Source organism: Phasianus colchicus, chromosome 2 (assembly GCF_987193195.1).
Source record: "Phasianus colchicus chromosome 2, bPhaCol1.hap1.1, whole genome shotgun sequence".
Classification (NCBI taxonomy): domain Eukaryota; kingdom Metazoa; phylum Chordata; class Aves; order Galliformes; family Phasianidae; genus Phasianus; species Phasianus colchicus.
In genome coordinates this window covers 52,127,675-52,151,123 of record NC_143437.1, presented here as the reverse complement: position 1 = coordinate 52,151,123, position 23,449 = coordinate 52,127,675, and the positions used below count along the sequence as shown (strand labels likewise).

General features: G+C 43.5%; 1 protein-coding gene across 4 annotated transcripts in view; it reads left to right on the top strand.

Annotated features, from left to right (window-relative positions):
* The window catches only part of PHACTR2 (phosphatase and actin regulator 2), a 120,717-nt gene that overhangs the window by 41,015 nt on the left and 56,253 nt on the right, over window positions 1-23,449 (top strand). Inside the window, exon 1 of one of the 4 annotated variants that reach the window (XM_090135694.1) lies at window positions 9,232-9,362. The exons of the other annotated variants lie outside the window; for them this stretch is intronic. Within the exon in view, the coding sequence (XP_089991820.1) occupies window positions 9,320-9,362 (43 nt within the window). The 5' untranslated portion in view covers window positions 9,232-9,319. Of the gene's footprint in view, window positions 1-9,231; window positions 9,363-23,449 lie in introns of those variants that run through there. 4 annotated transcript variants of the gene reach the window in all.

Here is a 23,449-nt window from a genome sequence, read left to right as displayed (position 1 = left end):
GTACACACTTCTCAGTCACATAAATAAGTTGTAAAACACTCTAAAGGTTTTTGGCACATCTCCAGCAATGGATCATTAAATAAGAAGAATAAACAAAAAGGGACCATCAGCCTGACCTCCACATAATGCACTTAATGGCTGCCAGCTACATTCATAAATTTGCAAGCTCTGGCTTTTATCACTGTGTATGAATCAAGGTCAAGTTTCATACTTGCTGTGGAGTTCATGAGAAAATGAAGACTCTGACATCTTGTGTTGTATTTTAGGAGTTTAAATGAGTGGGATGTGGGCTTGAGGGTGCTTGGGAACACCTCCCCCTCCCCGGTATATCATATGGTTAGCAAGATTTTATATAGACTTTCACTTGCTATTTTGGTCGAAAACAACTATTTAGTGTGATACACAGCAACTGTTTTTAAAAAGAAATTGAGTGATCTTAGGTATCTTACTTAGTTGGTTTTTTTCTCTCTCTCTTTTCTTCCTAACATTATTCAGAGCAATAAATTAAGGGGTTGATCATCAGATGCCCCAGTGACAGAAAAGCCCTGTATGAGATAGCACTGGTCCAGGGACTTTACAGAAAGCATCGGAGCTTAATCCCAAGCTGGATTTTGTTGTTCAAACCCCACAGCTAAATGTAACTGTGCCACAGTCAGTAAGCCTGGTCTCTTTTCTCAGGTCACAAGTGATAGGACATGAGGAAAGGGTTTCAAATTGCTCTGGAGTGGTTTAGATTGGACTTCAGGAAGAATCTCTTCACAGAGAGCCTGTTTGAGCATCAGAATGGGCTGTGCAGGGAATGCCCACCCATGGAGGGTGGAGACGTGTGGATGTGGCAACAGGCACATGGCTTAGTGATGGAACTCAGTAGATCAGGTTGATGGTTGGGTTTGGTGGCCCTACTGAGTCTGGTGACCCTATTGCATCTGGTGACCCTGAAGACCTTTCCCAAGCCAGATGATTCTGTGATTCTGTCAGAGCTGTTGGCAGCACCCAAGGGGCAGCCCTCTCATGGCCCAGGTCTGCGCCTTGCACCCACCTGTGTTTAGGAGGGCACTAAGCCTCACAGCCTGGCCCCCAAGGACACTGGGAACTGCAGAGGAGGCAGTGAGGGCTCCTCAGGCAGGCTGTACTCTTGAAAATGTGTATTTTCTTCCTTTGGGAATGAGACTGCCTGGGTTAATTTTTTTAGGCACTCACTTGCCTGCAGAAAGCACTGTAAATTAAGTCATTTTTCTTCCAGTAAGTAACATACTAGTAAAGATCTCACTGCTAGCTCTCCCACACCAGCATTGCAGCTTCTATGCAGGAATGTAATTCAGCGAGCCACAGAACCATGAAAATATCTGAAGTACAATTTCTTTAAATTGATTTTCCTTACAGGCAGATTTTCTTCCTGCACTTTTTTTTTGTGAAAGCTTCTGTCAGCCCTGTTTAATTGCATTGGAGCTGAAAACAACAATATTACATTTACATTAGCTCTAAAGTCTCTGCAATTTTTCTCCCCATATCCCATCTGGCTTTAATGGCTCTGAATTTTAATTTAATGAAAGTTGTTCATTTTAACTAAGTAAAATGTGCTGCATTAATGATCTGCTGTATTAAGCAGGTAGTAAAAAAAAAAAAAAGTGTAATAGTGATGTTTAGTCTTAGTAAAAGCACTTTCCACTAGAACCATGTAACATTCCCATCTCATGTAATTGTTTAGTTTCCCTTTTGTGTGGGCTTTGTAACTGAGTGAACCTGAGCTAAAAGTGGTCTGGATCAGCACAAAAACCCCCAGGACTGGCAAATGAAAGCACACTGGTTCCCTTGGCCACCAACACGCAAACGAACAATGCATGAGAATTTAAAAAGCAAAATCAGACTCACAGGTTTACAGGTTTACATAGCAAACTGGACATAAGCCAGCAATACCGACTGTATCCTGGGCTGCAGCAAGAGAAGTGTGGCCACACCCCTCTACTCTGCACTGCTGAGACCTCACCTGAGTACTGCATCCAGATGTGTAGTACAGGAGAGACATGGACCTGTTAGAATGGGTCCTGAGGAGGGCCACAGAAACGATCCAAGGGATGGAACACCTCTTCTACAAGGACAGGTTGAGAGAGTTGGGGCTGTTCAGCATGGAGAAGAGAAGGATGTGACGTGACCTGATAGCAGCATTTCAGTATCTAAAGGGGAGTTACAGGAAAGAAGGGGACACTTTTTAGCGGGGTCTGTGGTGATAGAACAAGGGGAAATGGTTTCAAACTAAAAGAGATCTAGATTGAACATAACAGAGAAGCTTTTAAGTGTGGTGAGGACTGGAACTGGAACATGTTGCTCATAGAGGTGGTGGATGCCCCATCCCTAAAGATGTTCAAGATCAGGCTGGACAAGGCTCTGAGCAGCCTGATCTGGTTGTAGGTGTCCCTGTTCATTGCAGGGGAGTTAGACTAGATGACCTTTAAGGATCTCCCGACTCTAAAGATTCTATGATTCTATGCAGAGGGGAGCTGAGCTTTGCCTTTTTTTTAGGCAAAGCTTATCTTTCTGTCTTATTAGAAATAGAAAGCCTTCTCCAGTGAGATTCTGTCAGGTTACCAGGGCAAGGTTCCTTCACATCCCATTGGAAAGGGTGCAAAGCCTGAGCCACTGTAACCCTCCCTGTCCACAGTCCCACTTCCACACATTCAGCAGTGTGGAAGTATCTCCCAACACCAAGGATGGCTTGAGAAGAGGCTGTTAGGTAAAACCTATCAACAAGCATACTACAAGTAATTAGGAGAACTGCTGAAGATCCTGAAAGATGGTGGCTGATTTAGAAGACCAAGAGGTGGGGAACTTGCACTAAGCCTGGCAGAGGAGAGCCAGCTTGGATCAGTGCTCTGCATGTGCTCAGGTACCCCTGCATGCTCTGCAAGATCCCTGTTGGCAAAGCTTCCCATCATTGTTGGCACTTCACTGCAAGGTGAGGACTTTAGGCAAAAGCCACAGATCTGCAGTTTAAAAAAATACACTTATCATTGGACCGCACAAAAGCAGAAGATTCATTTTACACTCATTAGAACCCTTCTTGTTGTAGGTTTTTCTAATTGAATCAGCAAGGATGCAGGCCGAGTACCATGACTGTAATTGCGGTAGGTGCAAAAGGGACTTTTTTGTGGTGACCACAGAAGAAAACTGCTCAGGGCCAGGTTATGTGTCTCGAGGCAGCTGAAGTAAGCAGACAGACAGCAGCCAGCAGAGTTTGCCAGTAAGGAAATGCAGCTGAGCACCATACTCTCCTCATTGCTTCTGTAGCCTGCCAGACACCCCTGAGAAAGTGAGGTCGAGACAGAGATTTAGGAATTTTTGTTCTGAATACCATCTGGGTGGCCCAGCCTGTGCTGGGGAGCAGATCTGTCCCTGCAAGACACAAGCTGGCAGTGCTTTCACCACTTCTCCCCACAGCACTCCTGATGAAATGCAGAAATCTGACCTTGAGGATAATAGTACTTCCCTAGGACCGGTGTGGGGTGCTCAAACACCGCAACAAAATACACTGTATGAATGCTGCACGTGGAAAGTAGATATGAGTTCAGTATTTGCAAAGTGGGAATACTAAGTCCTGACTTGCAGAAGACCATGCAGGAAAGAGCCTAGCCCTGGGAAGGCGAGCAGCCCTGCCACTGGGCTGCTAGTCACTAATGAATTAAGCATAAAGCATCATGCTGTGCAGAGTAAGTGGACCAGGCACAGCGAGATGTCTGACATATATTTTGAGGTGTATTTAATATTGCAGTGCTTCCGGATTCCACTAACATGCTAGGGATTTTGGCATCAAATCAATGTTTGCATCAGTACCATGTGTCTCTGGAACAGAAGTGCTTACTTTAGAGCTGGCTATGAAAATAGTTTCCATTATAACCCCTTGTTTTCACATGCTTCTTATAATTTTTTTTTTTTTAAATTCTCTTTTGAGTCAAAAATTTCCATTCTGTATCTTTGCCAAAAGGTGAAGTTTTTCCCCCTCTTTTTTTTAAGCTCGGAGGAAAAATCCTTCAGATGTTTTTGAGTCATGGGAGAGTGGAAAAAAATGCATTTTCCCTGTAGGGGAAAAAAAGAACCATATTTTTTTGTAGTAGTAGAAAAAAGGGGGAAATGAAACTGAAGGCTGAAAGTTGTATTTTTGGCCTAGAGATGTCTGAAGTAAACTAGCATTGTAGGGAATGACTTTGATTCAACAAAGGCAGAGATTATTCCAACTCTTGGCCGTTAATCAGGCACATGGCCAGCTTTCAAATGTTGCTGGTGTTCAGGATATTGTTTAAGATTGTGCCTTTACAGCTGCCCATTTAAAGGGAAAGAGCTGGTCCCCTGTGGTCTCTTGCCCTTCAGGGCTAATTATAATCCAGCAACACGTTTAAATTCATTTCAAAATCTCACTGAATTAAGTGGAACGAAGGAAACCATTGTGCCAAACACTCAGCTTTTCTGAAAATAATTTTTTTCTCAATTGTCACTGAAGCTAATAAGAGCAAGTAGAGGTGCTGAAGGCATAAAAGAAAGATAGGTGTGTAACAGCCATGCTGATCAGTGATCCTCCAGTCCTCCACTGCTTTCTGTTCCTGTTTTTCCTGCTGGGAGCTGTAGCTGATGCATTATCAATAAAACCCATTCCTTATGTTCCATGAAACATACTGCGTGAGCCCAACCATTGGGCTGATGGTACTGTTGTGGCCTTCAGATTTGTATTTTGTTTTTTTTTCTTTGTAACTTTTAACTATGCAGCCTGAATATTACATTAAATTGTTCACTTTCTGTCATTCAAGATTGCTCTATATGTATGTGTGTTTGGCAAAGACATCCCAAATGACGTGTTTATGTTGCTCCAGTGCCAAAACACAGTGATTCATTAAGAAGCTTGGAGCCACAGAGGGAGAGCTGCAGCCAGCAACCACCACACATGCTCTGAAGAATAGAAAACTGTGTTTTTCTAAGGAAAATGGTTAGTGTGGCTGGATTGGTAGCATGGCTGACTTCTCTGGAGGGAAGAGATATACTGCTGAACAGGCTGGGGAGCACAAAAGCTCTCCTGGACAACTTGGCTTTGCTGCACTAAGCACAGAGGGGAGAGGGACGGATGCCCAAAGGAGCCAGTGCAGCTGGTGGGAGCCCTTCTTGCAGGGCTGAGGTAGTGTGCTGTCGTGCTCTGCTTTGAAGAAAAGGTGGAGGAGGAGAAGCAGTACCCCAGGGTAGGAACAGGCTTGCAGCTGCACATGTGTTCTGCTTGGGCTCTGCCAGCTTATAGCGAGCAATGGGGGCCATCCACCCTATTTAGTGTAGCTACTGATATAAACTTGCAATGGCCAAAGCCTCTGGAAACCTGCAGAAAGGCGACTCCTGAGGAATTCCACAACCCACAACAGGACGGTGTTTTAACGTCATCTCTTTCTTCTTCCCCAGTGGCTTGAACTAGGACAGGCAGAAAGCTATTTATAATTTTTAATGCAGTCCTCTTTGTCTTTCATCATAAATCTGGAGCCACGGGCAAAATTGATACCTGGTGATAAACACATGCCTGACTGGAAAATTTCTGACAGTTGTTTTCTGTTTGGAAAGGGAACTCTTTCCTGTGCCACCACAGCAGTGTCACTGCACTGCTGAGATCAGCGCAACAGGCAGCTATGGGGACATTGGGCACAACACAAATATCCATAGTCCTTCCTACTGTCAGTAGTAAAAATGTGGGAGAGTGTGAGAATCGTAGCATCTTAGAATGGTTTGGGTTGGAAGGGACCCTTAAGATCATCTAGTTTCAGCCTCCCTGCTCTAGTCCCTTCCCTCCAGGGTGGGGGCATCCACAGCCTCACTGGGCAACCTGTTCCAGATTAAAATTGAAACTAGAATCTAACATTTAAATTATTAAGTATCAGGGTGGGACCTTACAGACTTTGGACAGCATGTCATTCCATCTGTTGTTAGATTGTTCAGCTTTTTCAGGAATGTTCGGTGTAGGTTTAGGGTCGGGATGGGATCTGGTACACCAGGTGCCCTTTGTGCTTTAAGCAAAGACTTCTGTAGCTGTTTTCTTTTTTTTTTTTTTTTTTCCCCCCAGTGTGCACAGTGCTTAGCACCTGGTAAAGGGATAAAACAAGATCTGAGCCCTGGAAAGTGCACTTTGTATTGTATATTACTTTTCTGTAAGCTCAAATTAGAAAAAGTACAACGCTTAGTATCAGTTTAAGCAGAAACTTTAGTTTGCTCATCTTTCATCATTTTGCACAGTCAGTCTAAGAAATTATCCAAAACCTGGATTACACCAGTTCTGCTGTTTCATAAGGTTTTGGACAGCTGTTAACTCTTAAAGCAGTAGATGTGAAATAATACCCCAAATACTGAAACTCTCTGAGTGTGTAAGTAAAAGAAGGTTTCTTCATAGGTCAGATCTGCTGAAGTGAAACAGGCTCCAGATATTTTCAAGTGAGTTGTTCCTTACAACAACTCATGAGGCAGTTCCTTAATATGAATAACATACATTAAAGGATACAGCGAAAGCTACAGATCAGGTATTAAAGTCACATGGGTAGAGCATCCCTCACCCATCGTTTAAAATCATATTGATGAAGCTATGAAGTTCCCTCTAGGCGCAGCTAGTACCATAGGTCAGAAAGCACAAAGGAGCTGTGCAGATGAGGGTGCCTCACACACAGCCCAGGTAATAAATTATTGAACTGCTGTGGCAAGGAATTGTTTACACTATTCCCACTGCCTGAAATTCACTTACAAAGTGTTTGGTGAATAATTTAGGCTAGCAAACAAGTTTGTCAGTGCATAGCCTATTTGCAGATCGTTTGTGAGCAGAGAGGAAAACTGCTGGTGCCAAATCGCCATGGAGGAGCTTGCCCAGCTGTGCTCTGTCCTTGTGCATGGTGGTGAGGAGCTGAGAGCTCAACATTCAGGGGATCACCTGCATACTGAGCAAGGTGCATCCCCTCAGATTGCTCACAAGTGAGGACCATACTGCCTGCCTCCCAGCAGCCGCACTGCTGTATGGGCAGAGCTCATCCGAGGACTCTATCATTTGTTTCAATCAGAATAGTCCTCATTTGTGTGCTAACTGTGCTGGCCTAACACTCTGAATGCTTAACTGTTGTATATATAGGCTGAACTATGAGGCTCCTCTCAGTGAGCTGCTCTGTACAGACCCCTTTCACCGAGCTGTGTGGAAGGTCTGTCCGTGGGGAATTAAGAATTCCCCGGCTGGATAATTTCTATTCTAAACTCAGTGCCATCTTCTTGCTTTGCCTTGGTAATAATCTGAGCAGTACTTTTTTCCTTTTATAAAATGGAATGCTTTTGCCTGTCCTGCATTCTGAGTCCTGCAACTAAACGCGGTGGTCCTTCGTTACAGCTTCACACTTAGTGCCCTAAATTAATCTTGATAACTGAAGGAATAGTAGTACAAATTCATTTTTTTAAAATGCTTCTTTACTGAACACGATCCTACAGAGCTCTAGAGATGGGACAACAGCATCCTATATATTGTAGGTCATGTACTGCTGTGGTCCATCCCAGCAGAATAAGCCCATTGAAATACAGCTGTCTTTGAAGCATTACCAAGGGGATGGAATTTTCTCTTTGATGTGTGAGAGAGGTTAAAAGCTGTGCATTATTTCATTCTCCCTTGGGAACTATTTTGAAGTTTTACAGTCACTTCAGTGATCTCCTGCTAGCTATTTGTAAAGAGCAGTATTTATGTTCTACAAGCATTTCTGAAGTCATGAAGATGCTGTTCTTCCTCTAAATGTCCTGAAAGCCAACTACCATGCCATTGTGGCAAGAAATTTAATACATAGATTAAAATATTTCTATCATAGTGCAGATTGTAAGTTGAATACTAAATGCATGCATTTTGTTTGGGTACTCAGAAGGAATGCCAGTAGGATGCCAGAATTCTATCTGGAGGCAATTGCATAAACATAGCTCTGCGTAGGAGAAATACAATACATTGTTGCTTTCAACTTTCCAGTTTCTGTCACAGGTGACATTAGTAGATGTCTGTTCACACAGTGTTGAGGATTCAGGGTTTGTTCCGTCTCACTGGTGAGTTGTAAGCTGAATTCTTAAATTTAACAGCTAAAACAGCAGGACTGACGCGGAAGAGTGCCATTTTTTTCTCATTTGATGACCATTAATGATTAGGACTGGAGTAGCCTGAGATGTACGTGTTGACCGTTAGCATCTCCAAGCAGGAGGTAAAGCAGAAAGAGACGTAATTGTTCTATAGTTCAGTGCTGTTTTCTGTATTCACCTACTATTCCCTGCCTGGGATCAAGAGAAAGTGTTTAAAATCGTGCACTTTACAAAAGCTGATTAAAGGATTTATGGAGGTAGTGCTGGGTGCTCCCAGCATCTTGTCCATCACAAATAAAAATCTCCTTAGTAAGACCTTTAAGTGTTCTAATGCAAGTAGGTTGTTTCTTGTTTAAAAAACAGTATTTGGAGTAAACTTCTGTAATCAGAAGCTTCATCTTCTTATTCTATGTAATATGATGCCTACAATCTGTTAATGTTATACATTAGCATTTATCTTCCCTAAACTAGAATTGAAATGGGCAGTGAGGTGCTGGCACAGGCTGCCCAGAGAAGCTGTGGTGCCCCATCCTTGGAGGTGCTCAGAACCAGGCTGGATGGGGCCTGAGGAGCCTGGGCTGGTGGGGGGAAGCCTGCCTGCAGCAGTGGGGTTGGGGCTGGGGGGGCTTTGAGATCCCTTCCAGCCGGGTAAAAGAATTTCCCTGCGTGAAGAATTTCCTCCTAACGCCCAACCTAATAGCTGGTAGGCACTCGGGATTTTTTTGTTTTTCCCCCAGCCAACAGTTACCTGTTTGTTCTCGGATTAAGCTCACAGCACTACTTAGATTACAGTCGCGCGCTAAGAAAAACAAAAACTTCGTTCCTATCGCCGCCGTGCCGTGCAGTATCTCTCTGCTTCTCCCCCCACCCGGGCGTTCACCAACAAGTCCTTTCGTGCCACTCGCCACGCACAGCACGGCGCCGCTCCCTTTCCCACCCGGGAAGGCTCCGTCCCGCTCCCCAGGAGGGGCCGAGCCGCGGGGCGGGGGCGAGGCGGCGCCGAGGGGCGGGAGCGGGGCTGGGCGCGGCGCCGCGGCCACCGGCGCTCTCGGACCGCGACCCGGCAGCATGACGGGCGGCCGCCGGCCCGCAGCCGCCCCCGGGCAGCCGGCGGGCGGCGCGGCCCCGCCGAGGAGCGCCGCGGCCCCCCGGAAGCAGCGGCGGCGGAGGCTGCGCGCCCGGCGGGCGGCGTGACGGCGGGACGCGTCCCGGCGGAGCCATGGGGCAGACCTCGGTCTCCACGCTGCCCGAACCGGCCGGCGGTGAGTGGCGGCGGAGCGGGGCGGCCGCGCGCCGCGGGGAGGGCGCCGGGGGCCCGCTAGTAAATGAGGACGTGGGGGTGAGAAGGGGAAAAGGAGGAGAGGAGAGAGAAGAAAGAAGAGAGGGGGTGTGTTGGGGGGGAAGGACCTCTGGCACTTCGCCCAGCGGCACGGCTAGTAACCCGCCCATCTGGCTGCTTTGGCTGCGGGACGTTTTTATGTGTAAGCAGTTATTTATTGGAAGTAAGTAAAGAGTATGCGAGTAGAACTTCTTGATGATTATTATTTCTCCCGTAGTTATTTGTGGATTAACTTTCTGAAGGCAGTGCAGAGCGCTCGGTGGATTGGTTTGGAGGTGCGTGGGGTGAGCCGGTGCGTGTGGGTTACGGGGGAGCAGCGCGGGAGGGCCGTCCTCCCCATCCCCGCAGCCATAGGAGGAAGAGTCTGCAGTAATTCCAGGTCTGGATTAAATTAAAGCCCATTAAGGCCAGGTCTGAAGTTTCTTGCGAAAGTGATGCTGCACGTTTCGTTCTTTGATGCCTCAAATCTCGTGTAGATTTTATTTCTGTTTAATGTCAGTTATGTACTGAGCTTTATTCTTCCTTTGCTTTCTGCTGTTAACATGGGAAGGTGCCGCCAACCAGGAGGAAGAGCACCAAGCCTGTTTTATCCCCTTTCTTTTCTTTGCGGATCCTTCAGAGCAGTTCCAATATTCTCACCTGTATGTTCAGAAAGCCTCGCTGTGCTACCCATTGTACAGCCTTCTGGTCAGCCCATCCCACTAAAAAACTCACCTGATCTCTTCTGCCGCACCTCACATGGAAGAGAAATGTGACCATTTTCAGCCAATCTCCCCTCACGCTGAAGGTCTCACCCTGCAGTAAAGTTGTATCAAGGTAGGCGGTGGGGAAACAGCTGTGAGGAAACAGATGCACTGGCTGCAAGTGGTTGTTGGACTTCCTGCACCAAGTGGTGTCCGAGTTGTTCTGTGCACACGTGTGTGTTGAGGGTTGAGAAGGGGCCTGTATTGTGACAAATAAGAGCCCTGATGACTGTGTTCCTTCTGCAGAGTGCAACTGGACAATAATTGGGCTGGATCCGTAGCTTTAACTAAAAGAAAAAAGTCAGCTTTGAGTTCTTTCCTAACTGAAGGCCATGTTTTCATTTGGAGCAATAAGAGGCAGTTGTTAGACAGCACAAGTCATAGTGGTGCTACCACAGTGCTGCCAAACAGTTGCCATCTATCACACTTCTAAGAGCAGTGGGCCTTTGCCTAGACACCGACAGAGCCTTTGGATGGTGGTGCAGAGCCACAGTCCTATGGAATCATTAAGGTTGGATAAGACCACTAAGATCTTCTGGTCCAAACCACTGGGATTCCAATTCTGTTGATGGCAACCCTTGGGACAGGCAGGGTAAGGGTGGCACAGCTCCTCAGGAGGCGCAGACGTGTGTTTCCTTTGCCCTGCTGCACAGTATGTCTTGAACACACATCACACAGTTTGGGTGGCCTGGTCCGCTCAGGTCTGGGGCTGACTCCTGTCATTTCCAAGCGAGACTGATCTCCCCTTAGGCAAGGAGTCCTAAAATCTTCATTGATTTTGACACGCCAGCCAACCACAAGCCCTTTATGTCTTTGACAGCTGCTGGAGATTAGAGTTGAAGGAGATCCCTGTCTTGTACACACAGGAGCTACAAATCTGTTTTAGTGCAAGGGAATCAATAGCGCATTCAGACCCCTCACAAGCCAAACAAAAGCAGCTGTGAGAAGAGACTCGCCTGTTGGCTCCATTTTTCTCCCCAAGCACACCAGCCTCTAAGAGTTGTAGTCCTGCTGTCGTGCCCTCACTGTGCCCATGCAAGGCTCAGTGGGCTGTTTGCTGTGCGCAGGAGTGGCAATACGGGTAGATCACAGCAGGGCATTCAACTGGGCTAATTGAGTGAAGGTGGTTTGGTGCAGAATGGTGGAATAAAAGCCTTTTCCTCAAAAGAATGATAGAATAAATACAATATGATACAATACTCAGTATGGACAGAATCCAATGTCCTGCTTCATTTAGCTTTTTTTCTTTTCCCTCCCAGGATTTACTTTCACAAAGTATTTTACTCTTGGAAAGGAAAATATTAAACAGGCCAAGGTCCTGATGGCGCTTTCCCATTGGGCTAGGAGCAAGATGGAGACCTCACTGTAAAACTGAATTTGGCAAAGTATATTCCTACAGCCTGCGCAGAGCTTTGTGCAGCAGATAGGAAGAATTGTGGTTTTGTGTCTCTGGCTTTCTAGGAGCATTCTGGAGAGCAGTGCTCTCTCCCTGGGGTTTGCCATCAGCTGTGTTTTGAAAAGGAGAAGGAAACAGGACTCGAATTGCCTTCCAAAACTGTGATGGGGGGATGGACAAAGCAGGTCTTAGCTGTTTGTGGGGACCCAGTGTGCAATCCATAGCTCCTTCTGCCCCTTGGGTCCAATTCTTCTATTGTTTAGATTAGTTTTCTATAGCTTGTTTATTTGTAATGGTCTGCAAAAGTAAACAAAGAAAAGGAATTGGCCACTGATAGCAAGACAGCATAGATATGTGGAAAAGGATGAGTTTATGCTGTGCTTGTTCATCTTCCTTCCTCTTCTGTGATTGTCCCGTGCCTGGCAGGACTTGATTACAGTTCTCCCTCTTTGTTCATTGGCTGAGGGTTAGTGCATTTGGGGGCTATCAGCTATCATGTGCAAAGTTTTACTTCTCCTTTCTGATCAACAGCTTATCAAAAGATAAGAGTTATGCACTGAACAGAGGGTTTGTTGTTGTTTGTTTGTTTTTTCCTTTTGGATTTGTTGTTGGGTAGTTCAGTACTGAGGAACAGCTGAATCCTCAAGCGAAAGTGCAATTGGTTGGCTTATTGGAAAAAAAAAGACTGCTTGTTTTCTAATAGTGCTGTCTCGCCAATTAGTGAAACTTCTGGTAAAAACACATCTATGGGTGATGCTGCAGAGAGGTCGGTCAGTGCAGCATGGAATCTGTGGAGCACATCAGTGTGCAGACAAGTAGGAGCAAGCTGTAAAGGGAAGATCTCAGAACCTCTTGCCCCAGTGGCATTCAGCTGGAGACAGGTTTTGGATCTCTGCACTGATCTGCAAGAGCCATGTACAACATGCATAGTCCTTGGGCCTGTTTACTGTGGGGAGGGTGGGACTTCCTTTCATCTTATATATTTTGCAGAAATAGAGCATGAATTTTCAGGCTTGAGTTCATCCTGTTACAGACCAGAAGTTCTTTTCCAGGACATGAAAATGTACTTCGACAGCACAGGAAAACCATTTCCCACCCAGCTCACCCCATGAGATGAAAGCACTCGGTCTTAGGATCCTATTGTTTGTTGACTTTGGCACTCAGTGAAACAATTATCATAGGTCAAAAGTTAACATGTTTCTCAGACTGCTCTTTTTCAACTCTCTTGGCATTATGGGATTTCCTCTTAATTGACAAGAAAAACAGCAGCTTCACCTGCATCTGTGCAGAGAAATCGTGATTGCCTTAACTGGGCAACCTTATCTTAATTCTGAAATGAAAAGGAAAACAAATGTTTGTTTCAGCATTTCCTGGTGTTGGTATACAAACTAATGTTTTATCAGTGCAGCAATTTCAGGACTTGTCCAAGAGGAGAGGTTATTCCAGTAGCACTCTTCAGTGGTAGATGTTTCTGAGCAATGCTGAAGGCGCTGTTCTGAAGCAAGAGCTTCTATTCCTATGGAGCTGGGCATGGAGATAGTCAGCAGTAGGCTTACATTTTTATCCTGACTTGGTTCACCGCTAATCTGAAGATGCCAGTAAGCTCTTGTGGTAATCTGTCTTAAAGGAAACAAAATGAGGTTGATTTTTCTCCTCCATCTTCTTTTCCTTTCAAAATGGAAGAATTATGATATCATTGTACTTTACAGCAGGACATCTCAAAGCATTTACGGAAGCACTAAGCTACTCACAACACAACTACTATCTGGTTGTTTCAGTTATTCGTGCACGTTGGAGGGGGAGGTCAAGGTATTCAGCCAAAATGTCAACTCCCTCTTGATGAGAAGCCCTAAATGATTTGCTCACAGTTCCAATGGAAGTTCTTGGCAGAGATCATTGTCTCCCTTATTTTTTCCCAAGTTTACACTGATTGGGGGCTTTGAGACTGAGCCATTGTAATGCTGCGCTGGGAATCCTATTCCTTTTTAGTCTCTTCTTTATGCTTTTATGAATTGTGAAAGAGTTATAAGTAAAGGGAAAGCTGTTTTCAGTTTCTGCAAAATTGGCATCCAACGCTTTTCCGTCTGTGTGGATCATGAGCCTGGGATAATACTCTTCACTCATCTTACCCATGTTAGATGGAACTACAATGGTGATGGCTCCAGAATTTGGAGTAAGTGGGTAATTTACCCCAGAATTTGGAGTGATGGAGTGAATATTTATCTAGTCAAAGGCCCAGGTTTTTAGGTGGAATGAGTTGCTACAGATTCACCTGATGGGAGCTGCAAGCGCTTAGACCTTTTAAAGTACTGGTCCTTGTGTGTTGTGAGCTGAAATATCAAAAATAATAGGGACTGCTGTAAATGTAGGTCTCAGTGCCCACAACCACATGCTGATTTGTGCTGTCAGGAAAGATCTAATCATGAGCATGTTAAATGAATCACTATATATAGGGACTTTGCAGATTTTAAAAACGTGATGCTTGTAGAATGTATTTCAGCCTTGATAGGTGCTGCCATATACTCTGTGATCCATCCAGAGCAAAATTCTGCCCCAAGTGCCACTGCAGTTGATGCTATTTGGTCAGGCTGAGCTCCTCAGCTGCAGCAGGACTCATTCAGCTTGAGCCTTTATCAGGGGCATGCAGGGAGCAGGGGTCTCGTGAGGACATGGAGGAGCAGCCACACGGCAGGGACTGCATGAAAGTACTGCACTGTATGAAAATAAAGGGCCAGTGCTCAGCAGATCCCAGAGCAGTGTATCACCTCTCCTCGCTCGAAGGCGATGTCAAGGATGACGAACTCTCCATGTTTTGCTGCCAGGATGTGTGACCTTTCATGTCAGGCCTGCTGGCTGAGATGCCTCCATGCGCTGGTGTTCAGTAGTCACTAATCACCTGTTCGCAGCGTTAATCATCACCTTCCTCCTTTGCACTGAGGAAAGCGAGAACAGACTCCAAGGAGCTCAGTGCTGGCGAGGCTGCAAGGCCTGGCAAGCTGGCAGGGCTTGTGTGGAGCCATGTTATCCAATGACCACCCTGATACTTCCCCCAGAAGCTCACAGGAGCTCTCGTTTCCTCCCGAGCCCCCAGTGCTAAGGCGTGCTGAAAGCTGATCCGCCTCTGTTGGATTTCGGCCGCCCCTTGGATCAGTTGTCCTTCTGTCCTAGATCCTCAGCTTCAGCTTGCTCACTACTCCGGGATAATAATGCCTTGTTCTTAGATGGCTTTTCCCGTCACAGGTTTCAGAGCTCTTTCCGGCCTTCTTTGTTGTATTCCTGGATTTAAATGGGAAAACTGAGGAGACAGGATAGCTCACTTGGAATCACCAGGGCACAGCCAGGAGGAAAACTCCTTATTGATGCCTTGGGCCATGTCACAGTCCCACCTATTAAAAGTAGAAAACGCTTGGACTTTGATTCCTTTCTTCATAGTTTTGACTACTAACAGTTATTCATAATTCATTTTGGACACCCCTGCTTTTTTAGATTTAAAAAATGAAGTGGTAACGTAACTGAATAATTCTTCTGAGTCACTGCTGAGTTTGGATTTATTTTTCAGTCTTGTTCTTTTAGAACACATTGGTAATGATTAAAAAAAATAGAGTACGCTTAATGCTTTGAATCAATCAGTGATGTGTTTTTTAAAAATACTTCAGCAAAAAATCTGCTGCCTGAACTTATTTTTCACCCATTGTATTTCAGTCATAACAATGGCTAGAAAGATACTTCTGATCCACAGAAATGCCCAAACCAGGTGACATTCAGTCCCACAGGGATAAATTATTTCTGAAGTGTCCCTTTGTTGCCTTCTCTGGTTGACGTAAGTGGGATTCCTGATTCTGTGCTCTTTCTGATGGGAATGGTAACAGTGTGGTAGGGGGTTTTCATCTGAGAGCCTGTGCAGGGCCAGTGCTAGGCAGAGGGAAAAACAGAGGTAGAACTTTCCAGTGATGCTAAAATGGCTCTGGTAACAGCAGTTGTATGTTGTCTGTACTTATGATTAGACAGAATCCAGTTTTGCTGGCACTGCTGATAAGCCTTTGGTCAGATCTGTTTTCAAGCCACATAATTATATTGATGATGTGTTTCGGACTAGCAATTTGTGCAGGCAATGCAATTACCTCTGTCATCATGTGGAGATTCATTATTAGGAAATTTGATTTCAGATTTGAGTTGCTCAAAGGCTTTATACAAGAGTGCTGCATAGGAATGAATTTGTTCTGCCCCTGACTTGGTTTTCAGGCACCTAGAAATTAAGCCTCTGTACAAAGTGCAAGTCTTATTTACCTTTGTGCTTCCTCGCTGCTTTAAGTAGCTATGGTGACCTGTGTAACTGGAGGGGAAAAAAAGATGGGAAAAATAAGGATGTCATTTTGTATGGTAGTCTAGGATATGCAGTCAGGTTGCATGCAAGTAAAATGAGAAAAAATGCCTAGACAATGACTTGCTGCTTGTTTTGTTTTGCTAAAGAGTTGCCTATCCACAAGTTGGACAATACGCTTCTATGTTTATGTATCACTACAAAATTGTGATAACATTTACTTGGCAGATCTGAATATTAATGCAGAAGCCTGTATCAGTGATACATTTATGAAAATGAAGTTTTATAGGAAAAGATATAACCAAAAAAGGGTTGCCTTTTTCTATCTACTCTGATCCCTGCCTCAATTCCAATGAATTTGAATGATACTGTGATGAGTGGAATTAGCTTGATATACATATCCTAACATTTGACACTGTCAGGAAAGCCGTTCCCAGAGCTCAACCTGCATCCCCCACCCCTGAGAACAAGCTCTTTCATTAGTGTTACAACGTCTCTGCTGTGACCAGCCACCCAAAGCATCAGTGAACAGTGGTTGTGCAGGCAGACTATCCCTGTTTCAGTATTCTGTTTAATCATTCTTGTGTTTCTGGATGCTTTAATGCATTGCCCAGTAAAAGCCAAGAATGCTGCAGAAACCCTACAAGTTGGTTGGGCTTTTAAACATTTTACAAACAAATCACATTTTTTGGATTTTGAAAATAATTTCTTACAAATACAGGCAATCTCTAGTATTTATTGATTAAAGCTAAATAGACGTTTTGCACAATGGGAATAACTGTGATAGACCATGAAGATTGATCTGTGACCATATTACTTGCAAGACCTACAGTCACAGAGGGCCTCTTTTTCTGGCTTAAGAATTTTTCTTTAATGCTTGAGGCTTCAACTCAGAAAATTAACTCTTGACTGGGGATCTATTGGGTCTGTCACCATTGGTACAATTTGTAGGGTTTGCAACCCAGACTTTTATTGAGGGGTTATGAAATTGTTCTCATTTCACTGGATCTTTTCCACTGAACTCTTCTTGCCCTCTGCCTTCAGAGCAAGGATAGAACAGAAAGCGATTTGGATCCAAGCTTCTGTTTGGCAGCCACCTGATCTAAGAAAAAATATCCCTTACCATGAATGAAATTGAGTCTGGGAAGCCTGTTCTGTGTGGCAGTCTTATATCTTTGTCCTCAACAAGCTGCAGCCTCCATTGATGCATCTCAGACACTCATATAAGTCAGTGTGTGTTGTTGCACAGATACCAAAAGGTTTCTGTTCATGGAAAAGTCATGATGCTACAGGCCCAAGTTGTGCTCTAATGTGCCCCTGCTTGGTTTCTGCAGGCACTGTAGGGAGTAAGAAGCCTGTGATACTTGTTATTAACCAACACTTATTGACCATGGGTCTGTGGTAAAACTCAACGTGGCTTGTAGGTTGCCAGCCTCTCCTTCTTAATGGATGCATGGAGGTTTCTAACGTTTGGGCAACAAACAAGTGACATTAGCCAGTACAGTAGCATCCTGAGATAAAAACATGATGCGACTATGAATAGGGTGGGACCACCTGCCTTGTTACTTTCATCCTAGTTGCTTTCCTTGCTTATAGCCCCCAGAGATTCAACTTACTTGAAGTTTACCTGTCATAGCAAGCAATATGAAGTCATCAAGGCTGAAAACTAATCTGAGTGGGCTTTTCTTTTTAACTCCTTAAATCTTGGATGAGTCAACAAAGAAATGACACTTTCATTGTGTGTTTATGAAGCACATTGATTCAATGGGATACAGTCAAGTAGTTAGACTCACGTGTTCACTTAAAGTCATTATAAGCTGGTGGGAAACGATTTTTAGATACTGGCTGTCTTTATGAGGAAAAAAATCACCAAACAGTTCGTTGCCAAGAAATTGGGCATGTTTAAATTATACGTACATAATGTGTTATAATTTATTTCATTGTTAATAACTCAAAGCTGGCTGTGTGTTTCCTGTCCTGTAAATGCATTCAATGTGTCTGAAGATTACTGGTTTGTTTCTTTCAGTTTGGTAGATTTATTGCCTTTATGAGTGGAAGGAAATGTTGGTTTTGGCATAGATGCTTAGAATATTCTTGTTCTGAAAACGTGAAGTAGTGTTCCAGTACACTGCTGATCTGGCCTCTTTTATGTTGATACAAAGAAGGGAGTAGTGGTTTTGTTGTTTTGTGTGTTATACGATCATGCATGGTTCTCCTCTTCTGATTAATTTTTCAAGTGTTTCATAAAAAGAATGAAAATGTTAGTATCAATAATTAGTATTAAAAATCCACATGATTTAAAACAACTTCACTAATTGTGGAGTAGTGCTTAAATACTCAAAGTGAAAAGTTTTGGAAGGCTGATTCAGTCTTCTAAGAGAATACCAGACTTGATTACTTGAGAAGAAAATGCTATTGCTGTTTCTTGCTCATGTATTGCCACTTTTGACGCACAATGTGAAAGAAACACATAAGGTCTGATGGTGAGACATGAAAGAGGCTGTGTGAGTGAACAATAATATGGATGACTTGAAAGCTGTGGATTAAGCCAAGTTGTTGGGAGCTGGACAAGCACCAAGGAGAAATGAAAAATGATCTGTGCTTTAGTTGGAAGGGAAAGTTGTAGAGAGTAGCAGAACATGAGCCAATGGGGAAAGAGAGAGATGTTAACTACAAAGTGTTGCAGAAACTACATGACCGTGGTGCTTGGCTTTTAAAGCATTTTGTTCAACAACACCATTATGTTTACTGTATGATGAACATGATTCTGAAGAGAGGACAAAAGTTTTTGTTGGAAAAGTCTGGGGGAATTCAGAGATCTGAGACTGAAAAAACATCCTGAGTACTTACAGCGACACCTCTGCCTTACCTCCCCTTTGGTAGTGTTCCTCCTGCTGTTTTGGTTTTACCATTTCTGCTAGAGGTGAGCAAGGAGAAGAGAAGGAGGGCAAACTTCCATAAGACCCAATAAGGCAAGGCAAACAGTTTACTTCTGAAACATTTGATGTACCTAGAAGACCGGTAGCTTAGTATAAAATGTGTAATTAAAATTGGCTTGCAGGGAAAAGTATCCAATGTCAGTATTGAATCTGTAGGATCATGCCATAAGAAGGTAGGAAAAAAAAAAAACAACCCTTGAAAATTGCTAGGCTCTTAAAAAGCCAAGTGTTGTTCATGGCATCTACCCCCAGATGCTTACTATCCCTTAGCCCAAGGTTCTCCCTGCTCAGCCCAGGCCAGCAAGCACTTCCCAGGCTGTGAAAGTGGGGCTTGCTGAAACCTTACCTCAAGGTGACGTAAGCTTTTCTGCTGATGTAGCCCCAAATTCGGATAGGGATCACACAGCATCTTAACATGTAGAAATGAAGGTCACAGCTCATCACCCTGACATGGACTAGGAAGATTTGCATCTCACAACTCTGAAGTCTTCTGTGAGCATTAATCAGTCCTGAAAATGGCTTCTGTGGGAATTAAATATTGTCATTCCCTTTCCTCGCTACAGTTGGAGCTTGCAAGACCTGATGAACTGAAAGCCACAGATTAAATAACTAAGTGAGAAGAACTGAACAAAGCCAGGCCTTGGATTTTTGTGTTCCCATCTTTCAGCCAGCTGTCCTTGTAGAGAAAACATATCTCCCTGTTGTGCAGCCTGCAGTACATCCAGGGTTTGCTTAACCGCAAAAGGAAAACACTGCAAGGAACATCCCTACAGGATGAGAAGAACCAAAAATTAGTCCTTCATTAAGCGAGTTCATGGTAATGGTAGACTACATCTGGAGATAAGTAGTGAGTTAACCCTGTGTTGTGGTTGATTGTCCTTTTAGTCTGTCAGAAGGAGCAAACTCCTCTCTCCTCCCACATCTCTGTTACTCTGCCTGCGGTTTAACAGATAATATAATTACATCGTGACAGCCCCTGGATGGGAGTGCTGCTGTTTAGCATAATTGGCAACCTGTTTTTTTCCCTGAGGGATATATACCAGCAGGGCAGAACTGAGCCTCCCTGACTTTTTTTCAGGGTGTCTGATGGCACGGATCAGTTTTTTTTAACCCTGAAGAACTGACACACCCTCTGTATCTGTGGGGCCAGAAGTCTCATTGCTATGTTCTAATTTATTTTTTTTTTTCACTCTCTCTGTATACAGTAAATTCCACATAGGGTGAGGAGTGAGTGGAGGAAGAACAGAGGAGGCAGAGCTAATTAAATCATCCATTTCTTAAATAAATACCAGGCAGTTCAATCTCATTTAAAAAAAAAAAAAAAAAAAAAAGAATAAATACCAGCATGTAGTCTATGCTTTATTGGTTTAAGCAGTACTTACTTGCATGCCTGGATGTCAATGCAAGGAAAGCTTGCAAATCTAGAGAGGTTTATTTTGTCTTATTCGATTTCTTTATAAATTGATCTGTGCTTCATCTATTTTGGGCAGGTTTATTTTTTACACGTGGGCAGCAAAATTTTAAGACAAACAAAGACGTTCTTCTTTGGAGTGTGAAGAAGTAGAAAGGCATGTTTTTGTGGTGAAAGAGAAGGGAAGTTAGGATAGTGCTGGGACAGTGCACCTGATGAACCTTCAGTAAGAGAGAGCAAAGTCTTTTACAAGGACATCCAGCAGCCTCTTCTAGCCTGTAGCTTCCTGTGAAGTTGTGTGAGAGAGCCAGTCGTTAGTTTATCTCAACACAACTATGGATGGTGTTGTACTGATGGTGGGGTTTTGTTGCTTTTTGGTTTTTTCCTGACATACTGACAGGAACTTTTCCTTCTCTAACCCAAGACTTGTGGCCGGAGGCCCACAGAGAGAGATATACAAGTGTACAGTCACAATTATTTGTTAATGCTTTTAGTATTGGATTATGATTTACATTATATTCTTGCTGTAAATTTCTGTTGCACAACTTATAAGACAACTGTTACAGTTTTCAAAATATTCCTTATCGACTATCGGTTAAAATGGAAGCACAAGTGCTCTGGCAGCAGTCTCTGGGTTTAGATATAAAGAACCTTTCAGTGTGGTGGGCACAGCCCTCCGTTTCACCCAGTGCTGTTTTCTCAAGCTGCCTTTCACAAACATGAACCTGGAAAGTTTTGTTTTATTTTTAAGTGAGAAATTTTAAAGAGCCATTTCCTGGTGACTTGCTATTCATATAAATATGAAATATAAGATTTGCCAAGAAACTTTTAGTTACATCATGCGTACCTCTGCTGTTCAAGTTTAATATATTATTTTTAATTTTAGACAGGGGTATTAAAAGAAAGCCAGTTAACAACTTGTTTTAATTTCATTTTATTCCTTCTAGAACAAGAAAATACTCAGTGAAGGTTAACAATGCTTTTCCAACCTTTTTTTTTTTTTTTCCCCCCCTGGAGGAGGTGGTGTTTTCTGATGGAGGCAAGTTGCTGCTGGAGGAGCCTCAAGTGAGTCTGTGCAGTGCAGTCAGGTAGCAGAGAGTGCTGGGGAGCCACAGCTGGAACAACCCTGGAGTAAGACCCCAATGCAAACAGTACCAGAGGAACTTGGCATTTGCTGTCTCTTTGTGGAAGAATCTGACCATGGAGTTATTTGCTTATTAAATTAATGATTAAATAGCTTGCTCTCTCTCTTGTGCTGTCCAAAGCTGTTGAATCCACGTGAAAGCCCATCATGAGGAGCAGTCTGGGCAGGCAGGAACTGAGGATGGCTGTTCCTAAAGTATTCCTATGGGCTTTCTAAGAGATGGCTCTCTTTCCCAGGGATTGCTGGAGACAGACGTGTGCTCTATCACAGAATGTTCCCTCTCTAGGAAAACATTTGGTAGTAGTTTAAAAAAGAAAACTTTACAGAGATTAAGGAAAGCCAAAGTGAATTTGTTGAACCCTGATGCTGTACATACTTTACTTAAGACAATATTGAATTTCCAATCCTGATTTGAGCTGCTAGAAATAGTTGCCAAGCCTTCCAGTAATATTTGAGCTCTTTTCACTTCTTTTTTTTTCCTAATCAGACACTTCCTTTTAACACACAACTAAATACAGGTGCTTGTGTTCTGTTCATCTGCATGAATATGAACATAGTGCTCACAGAGTGGGAAAATGCAGCCTTAGTCCTCAACTCCACATACTCTTTTTACTGCCTAACCTTTTGATGCAGAATTGTCTCTGAGGTACTACTCTTAGGTGTTACACTTACTCAGTTTGTTTTAAGTGTGTTACATGTCAACTGTGATTGGGTTAGTCTTTAACACAGTACTCTTCCCCTGAGGAGGTGGGATTGGCTCTTCCCTGCCAATCACTTTATAAAATAACTGGTAATATCAGCTGCAGTTCCTACATACTCAAGAATTTCAGTTGTCTCCTAGCCCAGGAGCAGAACACGCTGCTTCTCTCTGCTTCTGAATTGTGAAACCACAATGCACTGTAATTTTTAAACGTTTGGGCAGCTCTAGGTTTGCTCCTGACTTCAATGAAAGTGTGACAGTGAATGATGCTGAAATTGAATTATTCATGTTCATAGCTGATTTTAAGTTATGTTTATATCGCTTGCATTGGTCATGATGTTTCTGGCATTTTTTTTCAAGAGACCACAGAATTGACTATTCATGTTCACAGCAGCGTCATACATCAGTGGAGCTGAGTGGTCATAGTTACTTCACGTCAGACAAGTGCATCACTTACAGCATGTTTGGCACTCATAAAATGATGCATGCTGAAGCTAAGTGCTAAATGAGCATTGTTACATTCTGGGATGGTATAGCGTGAGCATGCATTGGTAGGGAGAGGATGGGGTCTTGTGTTTTATAGTTGCTTTGAGGCTTGAGGGATGCTCACCCACTTCCTGCTAAAATAATTCAGTTTAAACTGCTTCATAGGAGTTCATGTTGATACTTTATTTTAGCGTGTGGATTACAAAAATATATTCTATGATTGTTGTTCAATGCCAGTAAGATTGAGAGCATGTACTTAGAAAAGTAAATAAATAAATTAGATATCTAGCAATTGGCATGATTTTAAAAATTATTTGAAACTCAACAGCTGAGCGTGGCAATGAAAAGTCAGAAATCTGTTATTTAAGCTCTTGCATTGATGCAAAAAAGGTCTCTGTTATTTGTTTGTACAGCTCTTGTCACAAAGAGGTCCTGATCTATGACTACACCTCTTAAGAACCATGATAATACAAGTCATTTGTTACTAATGGAGAGTGGAGCAGAAATAGTGACCAGAAATACAGCATGAAACAAGGAAAGGGGGAAATGAAGATATCAGTTATGTGTTTGCTGTGTTTATGGTGCTTTTAGTGTCATTATTTTCCCCTAGGGGATAATGGAAAATTCTGCTGGAAAAACTGAGTGTGTTCTCAGTGTCTTCTCTGGTGACAGGACAGCTTCTCACCACCCACAGCTTCACTAAGCCACAGGACCCCCTTGTCCATTTGGTCAGGGTCCTTCAGGAATAAAGACCTACAAAGGGCACCTGGGCTCCCCTGTCTAGGCCCAGCACACATGGCAGCTTTCATAAATACTGATTCAATAAACAAATTGTCTAAAATGTATATGAGTACGTACTTCAGATCTACT